A 10230-nucleotide genomic window follows, 5' to 3' on the forward strand; every position below is an offset into this window, starting at 1 on the left:
CACCTGTATACTCGCGAACACTATAAATTAGTCGAATGCAGTAATGTTTTTTCGAGTGGAAGGAAAGGAAACGTCGTTATCAGAGAACACGACGTGTTTAATACGACGAAACCCGTTGACGGATGCTTTGGGGAAAAAAAGTGAAGGGAAAGTAAAAATAAAAAAAAATAAAAGGAAGAGAAAAAAAAAACATGTAAGCTGTACTCTTTGGCAATCCTTCCTATCTTTCTGCGTCGGATAAATCTTGCAAGTATGACGAAAAACCTTGAAGGATGATAAACGTTTATATATATATATATATATAAATATATATGCGCGTACATTAAATCATGTATCGTTTTTTTAAACAAATCGGCAAACCCAAGAAAATTCGTGCTGATTATATTGTTAAACGTTAAATACATTTTTCTTCGAATCGTCATTAACTTTTCAAACAACCATTTGCTGATATCATTAGATTATTCAAAATGTTCTTTGCCGATTTTTTTGACAAATATAATATGACAAAATATATTAGAAATATATTCAATATTTTTACGAATACGAATTTGGTAAAAATATTTAATTGAATATATATATATGCATACATACGTGAAAATTTTCTAATTTAAATGATATTGAAAATTCTTCCATATTGTGTGTACGTTTACTAGTTGTTACTAAGTAACTCAAGGTTACTTCTTACCTTTATTCCCTTTCCTCTCCCCCTTTATTGTATCCATCACCCTTTCTCGCACACCTTACCTTTAGCTCTTTGGTATACTCTCGTAGATAAATAATAAATGGCTAAATGGGTGGCCTGTCAGACAGCTTCATGTACATTTACGCTTAGTACCGGATGCGGAGCATTCCCATGACGGTAAAGAACGAAAATACGGAAACTATACGGAACAATTTTACTTACTACGCGTGATATACGTATATTTGAAAGGGGTGAAGTACAGAGAGAGAATGAGGGTGAAAGGAAAGAGGGTGAATACGCGAAGTGGTACTTGTCTCGTCACGTGACATTTCTGCCCGGTTTCTACAGTCTTTCCTCCACCCCCACCCCCGCACCCCCCTCACTTTTCCTTTCCACCCTTGTTAGTCGCTTTTTCCGCATTTCTTAGTACCGATTTAATGAAGTTGTTTACACAGTACTTGTCTTTCGTGTTCTTCATACATTTTCCACGTTTCCAAATATTTCTTAAGATCAACACAAACCCCGTTGAGATAAAAAAGAAAAATTATTTTGCGTTTGGATTGTAATCGTGATAAAATATATATATAATATAAAAATATATTGTCTATAAAAAATATATTTGTGACGATTTATACAAATAAAATATTACATTTTTATTGAAACATAAGAAGTATTTTAAATTCAATTCTATCGACACGATAATTTTGTTAATGGAAAAAAAAAACAAAAGAATATATATAAAAAAAACATATACCTTATTAAATTATTACAACAATGGTTATAGATTATTTTCATTATTTTCTATTATGCAATGTTTTGTTGATAAAATCACTGTAGGAAAATTCTAAAATCCTAATGGTGGTTGTAATATTCGGAAGTAAAGCCAGTGCGGTGGTGTAGCCCTGATTGCTTCAATATCTGTCGGGTTTCTGCTTCGCGTAATCGTAGACGAGTAGATTCGGAATCTTCCTCGATCGTGATTTCAAGGGTCCGTAATCCAGAATAGGTAATCTTGGAATTACCGTTGCTACAGCTTCCTTCTCTTCTCTTCCACCTCCTATTCCTCCACCGCCACCTCCTCCAGCTCCTCCTCGGACGTTAACTTTTCGCTTAGCCGACTCGTACCAGGAAGAAACATAACAATACAGTAGAACTAGAAGATAGTAAACGAGCTCGACCGCGCTTAGCAGAGAACCTCCGAGAAACAAACCGATAATACCGCCGAAGGACACTGCAATACATAAGACAATCATTTCTGGTTCTTTCTTTATTTTTTTTTTTTTCAAATAAAATGTAAACTTTTCTTTTTATTAGAAAAATCGCGACCCCAAAAATTCAACGTTAATAATAATTGCACGATTAATGATCATTAGCTAGGGATAGTTAATTGTTAATTTAATGGATTTGAGATTTGTTTCATTTTTTTTTTGTTTTTATTTAAATTTTGAATCATTTAAATAGCGTACGATTCGAGTCGAAAAATATATATCTCTAATTTTATTATTTAATCGTTAGAACTGAGAAGCACGGTTTCTTCCTCCCCTAATAGAATTTGGGGTGTTTCTTTAAATTGAAATTTGAAATCGTTTAAAAAGCGTATCATCATTCGAGTCGAAAAATAAGAATCTCATAAATATACTAATTTAATAGTTGGAATTAAAAAACACGGTTAGAAAAGAGATCCCGAACAATTTAATATCATATCCAACGGTTATATTTACTTTTCATCGACTTTCGCGAGCGTAGATGTAATAATTGGAAAAGAAAGGTTGAAAAATCAACGGAAACAGTTTTGAAACTTTTTTCCCCATTTACGAGAGAATAACGTTGGTGAGTCTCGGGCTTACTTGCAAAGAAAGAAAGAAAAAGAGATAGAGAAAGAAAGAAAGAAAGAAGGAAGGAGAAAGAATTGATAGAACGATCATTTTCGTTAGCTAGATAATACGTGGTTTTGCGAAACGACTGAGGTGGAATTAATTCAATATGAATGAAAAGTTTCGGGAGATAAATTTATAATTCTGCAGAAGCAAGGAAAAGGGGTGTGTTGGGAAAGGGGATGAAAATGTATGCGAGATATCCTAGAGAGTCTCAGAGTGTGGATAGGGTATATGGTATGGCGCGTAAGAATAAATTATGTAGTTCCAAGCGTTCCGAGAACATCGTAATTCGGCCTCGTAAAATTTACTAGCTGTATAAAAACTCGATGAGAGAGAGAGAGAGAGGGAAATGAAGTAAAAAAAGAGAACAAGAGAAAAAAGAAACAAAATAAAAATAAAAAAAAGGATATCGTTAAAACAATTGGTGAAATAAATGGTAGCGAGTAAGTAACGCTTGGTGTGAGACAATTAAAAAGTAAAATAAGAGAAAGAGAGAAAGGTAGAGAGAGAGAGAAAGAAGGTAAACCTAATCGATATTTGTTTTTTTTGTAATGATAACAGGTACTTAATTATTTTCTAAAAGGTATTGTGTACGTGCATAAAGTCATTAGATCAGATTCATGGTAATCTCTCTAAGTAATCTTCGAAGAACGTTTCTAAAAAGAAAAATACAAAAGGTCTCCTAACAATGCTAGTAGGGCATCGTGGAGAATAGTGAATAGGATGGAAGCCTCTTGTTGTGCTTTGGTTGGATATGGTAATGTAAGATGACGTCAATTACCAAGGAGGGCGAATTTCGATAAGACAATATCTGTCTTATATCGAAAGCTCGTTTGTGTCTCGAAATGCACGTCCATGGTGATATTCTTGCTTCCCGATATCGGTACTATAGTGAACCTTGGCTTGTAGAAATAATATTCGCATTCCGGCGGGCAATCGCATATCATTCCTGGTTTGTCGTCGGCTATCTGTTGGTCTTGCAGCACGTAATACGAATTAAATATATCTGTATTGTAAGAAAAAAAGAAACAAAATTGATTTATATATTTATATATATTTATATAGATAGAATTATGGTACCCGAGAGTGTTATAATCCATTTAAGGATTAAAATAAAAATATTATTGCAAACTATAGAAAAATTCTTGTTAATATTCGTAAATTATATTAATTAGAGAAAAATTCATTTCTGGATCATATCACCAATCGGATTGTAACATCCTCAGGTACTTAACATTTAATCCTAAATTCTATACGAATCGTTAATAACGATAGGTTTAAATAGCGAAAAAAATAATTTATGATCTAGCGATGAATGATTAATAATAACTTACCGTTGTTCTCCGCTAGACAAATGAGATCAGTTACGTTGCAATCGCGATCTGTGGTTGCTAAAATATAGATATAAATTTATTTATATAGAAATTTGTTAGATAGTTATATCCTATGAGAATATATATGTACATAGCACAGATTGTGAGTAGTATAAAAGGAAGATTTAAAGTAGGTAGTAGTGGATGGTCTCACTGGATGGAAATAGAAAGGACGGGTTGCAGCCGCAGTACTTGACCGCGTAAGCTCGCTTGCAAAAAGATATGCAGCTTTGCTGGTTGTAGACTCCACTCTCGTCGTATTTGCACGGCATCCTGTCGTCGTCGAGCTCGAGGACTCGTTGTGTTGCATATCCCGAGATACAGTCTAAGGCGATGCTGAGAGCAACGCCAACTGGTATCATGGTGCCACTGTTAGGCCAAACTCTCGGTCCTTGTATCATCACGTTCCCACCGTCTGTTTCTTCTGAAACGTGACAGATAAAGAACAAGAAAAAGTAGTAGTAGAAGAAGAACAACAAGAGGAAAAAGAACAAGACTTGTATAAAAGATAGAATAATAGATGTTTCGCTATGTTTAACTTTGTAAGATTTTCTTTAATTTCTATTTTATTTAACACGTTGATTATCACGTATGGTTTTTACATGGCATTGCGTTGGAAATATAGGTCCATTTATTTTTTATTTAATCAAGTGTTAATTATATTTCGTTTCGTTTGATTTTAAATTTATATATATATATATATATTTTTTTTTTTACTATAAAATATATATTTTAATATAATGATGAGATTTTAGTCATAATTGGACGATGAAGAAAATGTTTTTTTTTAACTTAGAAATGAATAATGTACATTGTATGCATTTTTATCGTATATTTTATAAATTTCAGAACGCGATCGTTTGATTGCACGTGGTAGATTTAATGTTAAACACATTCTCATCGGATTATTTCTATATACTACGTTTTTTTTACTAGGATTTGGATTACACAAAAATACATATAATTGTGATTTTCATATATTTATTTTAAAATTAAATAATTACTATATCAGATTGATAATCTCTGATAATTGCATTTGAAAAAAAAAAAAAGAAAATATACATTATAATGCGATAATGTGATTTACCTCAAATATTTTCCACAAATATTATTTATTTTCAAAGTATAATACTAATTCTTTTTTTTTCAACGTAATGCGATTAAAGCAAAATCCGGAAAATGTTTTCCGGTTCAACGTAATGTTCGATTCGAAACGCCCCCAACGTGAATGTTTTAATACCAAATCTACCAGCGCACTTTCAGTAATAAACGTTTTTATTTTTTTATATAATAGTTTGCTACAAATAACATTTGTTTTCTTTTCATTCGATTAAACGGTAGAAATAATAAATAAAAAACATTGTTTGAATATAATAATAGAAAGAGACAGAAAAAGAAAAAGAGAAAAACAACAATGTTATGAACATCGAAATTAGAATTTAAATGGAAAATACATAATCGTTTATTTGATCGGTCGTGATAAGTTAAATGTTAAATCTCATTGAAAATTCACGATTGAAATTTATATTTAAACTAAATGTATATATATATATATATAAATGTGTTAGTTTTAATTCATTCGTTTGAATAAATTTCAATGACAAAAGAGTTGATAAAGTGTTAACAAATAAATATTTTTACGTTAGCAAAGTATTATTGAAAATGATTAAACTTTCATTACATAAACACGAGTGAATACATATACACGTGTACACACGAGTATAGACATAAAAATATTTGGTAAAATTATCGTTAGGATTACATTATGGTAGATATTTAAAATAAATACAAACGCAATTGGTAGTAATTGTGAATTTAGAATGAAATCGTCCGCGTTGGATACGATTGACCGCGTCGGAATCGATATTTCATTCGTCCGAAGAATGCTGTTGGTTATCTCACCAACGACATTTCAGGAATTATGCGTACGTCGACATGGGATATCGGGAATTGATTCGGATATAAAGCCTTTTGCTTGTTCGGTTAACGAGCTCTGGATTGACATGCCACGCTGATGAAGTTACACTGTCACTGGTTTAACATTCGAGTTACATTAAGAGCAAACCTTGCGCATTGGTCTCTGTGATTACCAACGAAGACCCAATAGTTACCATAAGCACGAATTCCCTAATAAATACTCCTAGCAGCATTGAAGATTATTCGATCAAAGATTTCCACATTTGTAAGATCTAATATTTGCAAAATCATACTTGTTTTCTATAATTTTTCTTTCTTTTTTATTCTCTGAACAACGCAAAAGAATATATATCAAAAGTAAAGACCAAAAATAAAATAAAAGAAAGAAGACAATTTTGAATGTTTTTGAACAGTATACTTTTTCTGACGTTGCTTATTAATTTCTTGTTCGCTGTAAAAGCGCTAAGATAGCACAGTGAAATATTACTTTATAATAAAGTCCTTAAGGGAATGAAATATTAAAAGAGAGAGAGAGAGAGAGAAAAAAGGACAAAGCAAAAACTTAGCAATATATTTCATCTTTTTTTCTTATCGCAACCCATGATATGTATATATGAATATAAATAATTTATTGTATGTATATTTCATTTCGATGTGATTAATTCCAATCCAATTTATTCTCGATAATTGTAAACTTGTTGATATCAATTCGATCAATGTTATGACATCAATATATTATTATTCATTTAATAACTTCGAAATTTGAGTTATAAAATTATGTACATCTACTCCATTACATTCAGATATTCGGATAACGTATTGTAACGTTATGATTAAAACGTTTTATTTAACGTCTATCTGTGTAATAGATTATAGGTAAAACTATAGGTGTATATATCTTTATCTTTCTCTCTCGTGTACGTATCATAAAATATAGATTTATATAATACATATATCTTAGGAACACATCGTGAATCTTTGTCATCCGCATTGATCGCAAATATCGTATACCGTAAAGCATTAGAACATAACGTTTCACCTTTATATTATAGTATATCGACGTTTGCAAATAGAACGTAGAACATTTCACACGGTACCCAACATAAATCGATATTTACGCATTATTTGAATTGTTTATGCTTATACATGATTCCGTTCATTTTCTGATACTCGATATCCCATCGATTTATTATTTATAGAGTAAATTAAGCGGAATAATAACGATCTCGCAATTTTATATATATATATATATTAGTTTAGGGATTTATTTGAATTCGATATTTATCGAGAATTCATTAAAATTTTCATTACTTTCAAAAATAAATTTTTCTTCAAGCGAAGTATAATGACGCGTTAAGCATTATCGCTAATAGAATTAGTCGAATATGAAATTTTATAATGATTTATTCATTATTGATATTGTTTATTTTTTATTTCAAAAATCTTTCTTTCCTCCCTTGCGCAAAATTCCTTCATTCGCGAACTTAATATTTTATTTAATTAAAATCTATTTTAATATTGTCTTCCCACTTACGTGTTTTGGTTCGAAAATTCACAAAATATGCGAAAAATCGAGAGAAGAAAAAGGATACGAGTGTGAATACTTTTAACATTATTATCATATTAGATCTACCGAAAAAAGTACTGTTCGTTTTTAGAATAAAACAAAATTAAAAATTTTTCAGACGAGCACTGGTTCAAATTTTTGCTTTTAAGAATAAAAAGTTATTTTTTACAAATGGGAATATACAGATTGCCATGACGCTTGGCAAAAAGTCATAAATAACGATGACAATTATATCATTTAATAAAGTTTATTCGCAAAATAGGAAACAATTTATTTTAATACTTCTTTTTTGTTATTCTAAAAACACAGACATAACTTTCCGGTAGATTTCTTTTTTTTTTGTTTATAAATCTTACCAGAGTCCGGTGGTTTATTAATATTCTTGAGATGCATCGTCAATCTAACGCCACTCCATTCACCGTAACCAGATGTTCTTCGTGCTCTTCTCTTCGATTCCTTCCCTTTAGTTTGATCTACCCGTTCTTCCGACAACTCCGAGTTGAAGGAGTAACAAAAGCCGTACTCCGTCTTTTGAACCTCGAAGATCTCACAACAGTCATAGTAGGAGTTTCGCCACCAACAAGCAGAGAAGAGACCCGAACACTTTGGCATCGTTTCCAGAAGTATTCTCGTCACGTTGATATCTTCTCGAACATGATATATATATGTGTATAGATATAAACGATCGATAAGCAGAATTTAATATCGTATACGTTAGGAGTTTCATTTCATTTCGTAATGATTGATCGTTTTATTATTTATTATATACCAATTGAGAGAAATATTAATATACAATTTAATAATTATACGAGATATTTCATTTTAATAACGGCAATTAAGAATCATTAAAATCACGAATTCGTAACGTGCATCGTATTATATAATTATTGAAAATTGATTTAAAAAAAAATAAAATAATATAACGAAAGATATCTATAATATATGATATAATAAATTTGGAAATATCACAAATTTTGTCAAAGTCGTACGAAACTTATTTATATGAGTTAAATTTATTACTCGCAAGAATGTTCAAAGTTTTCTATACTTTTATTTATCGTTTTCTTCGAAATACGAGTCGTCTAAAAATTGAAATTGAAATTTTGTTCAACGTACCAGCTAGTTCGGTAAGATCTCGATCTTTCAGGAACGTCAAAAGATCGAAGTCACCGAAACTCATGATCGATAGTTTTCGTAATAGTTTACGAAAAGTTAGGATGCTGCTGTTGTTACTGTTACTGTTGCTATTACTCCTGTTATTACTGATGCTGCTGCTGTTATTTTTACTACTGTTACTGTTACTGCTGCTACCACTGCTACTGCTTCTGCTGTTATTGTTCCTTTCTATCGTAGAATTAGGAAAGATTTTCTTTTCAAGATCCATTGCCATTTTCCAATCTACGTGCTGGTTTGGACAAATGACCACGCTTGGAAAGGGTACGCCAGAAGTTTTGTAATTCGTTGACTTTATGCTTATGGACGTTGGATAATTCTACGAGAATCGAAATAAATAGTTTTATCGTATATATTTTTATAGATACGAATGTTAAGAAAATCAAAGTTGAATTGTCGACATTGTTCTATCTCAGTAGCACATCTAAAAACAAAGTAAGATTAACGTTAGTTTATTCAAGAAAATATCGACAGTTTTACTTTGAAAATATTTGATGTACCTACATGCACGATATTTCGAAGAAAAATCAAAAAATCGTAAACGATTTAAGATAGGGTTTATAGTCTAAGAGAATGTTTTAGATTAAAGGAGGAGCATCATTATCAAGTTGTAGGTCTTGCGTGAGTAAGATAAACTTGAAAATTTAAATTCGATTTAACTTGGGGTAGTCTCGTAAACGTTCAATGTATATGTATGTAGGTACATATAATATGTATATGTGTGTGTGTGTACGTGCAAGGTGATGGTAGGCATTTGATGCAAAACCGAGTTTCGGTGCGAAGCATCTATCCGAACGAACCCAAACACCCAAACATCCCACACATCTATCCATCCATCCATTCATCCAACCAACCATCCATCCATCCATCCATCATCGTCGACGTTGAACGATAGGGTCGTTTAGTTCGTTAGGGTATCGTAGAATCACCTGAAATTCTTTGGCTATCACGTAGATCAGTCCGATGGCAAAAATCGAGGATAAAATTACTGTAACTAGCCATAGAAGTCTCTCGAGGTAACTTAATTCCGTAGCAGTGACGTATTTCAAGCCGTGGATGGTTGTATTCGAGCAATAGAATTGCACCGCTTGACAGAAACTATCGAAACGTTTAAGCCGTCGTCTTTTTCCTTTTCTGTTTTTCATAAACACCCTCACGATTCCACTGGATTCTCTTTTTAAAGGCATCTTTACCAATATTCTCCCTCTCTCTTTCTCTTTCTCTTTTATTTTTTTTTTCTTTATCTATCTTCGTAAAATTCTTCAAGGCGTCAGCTCACAATCTGTATCTAGGAACTATACTTACCTACAAACTTCCTAATTTATCAGGTTCAACGACCTCTTAACGATTAACGTGCTTTCGCACTCCTCTCTTCTTCCTTCTCTTCCTTCTCCTCCCCGTTCTTCCAACTTCCTCCTCCTCCTCCTCCTCCTCCTCTTCTCGTTTTCCTTCCCAGCGTTTAATTATTTCACTACGATTAGAATCCTTGCTCGACTGTTTCCTTCGAATCGATATCACTGTGCAAAAGGAAGACACTCGTAGAAGGTGGATTACATTATTGCTAATTTCTGATAACAGACAATGATTGGACGTAATATAATTTTCAAATTTAATTAGATGATTTTTATTAGAAACTGTCTA

At 31.9% G+C, this 10230-nt stretch overlaps 1 protein-coding gene across 1 annotated transcript; it reads right to left on the reverse strand.

Moving 5' to 3' along the window:
- Window positions 1-1452: 1452 nt before the first annotated feature.
- On the reverse strand, window positions 1453-9776 carry LOC122514308 (pickpocket protein 19-like). Its single transcript, XM_043631040.1, has 7 exons — window positions 9519-9776; window positions 8533-8908; window positions 7773-8060; window positions 4087-4356; window positions 3894-3950; window positions 3341-3565; window positions 1453-1913 (listed from the first exon to the last, which is right to left on the reverse strand). The coding sequence occupies exons 1-7, from the start codon at window positions 9774-9776 to the stop codon at window positions 1594-1596; spliced, it is 1794 nt and encodes a 597-aa protein (XP_043486975.1). The 3' UTR covers window positions 1453-1593.
- Between the last annotated feature and the right edge of the window lie 454 nt (window positions 9777-10230).

Source organism: Polistes fuscatus, unplaced genomic scaffold (assembly GCF_010416935.1).
Source record: "Polistes fuscatus isolate 324 unplaced genomic scaffold, CU_Pfus_HIC Scaffold14, whole genome shotgun sequence".
NCBI lineage: Eukaryota > Metazoa > Arthropoda > Insecta > Hymenoptera > Vespidae > Polistes > Polistes fuscatus.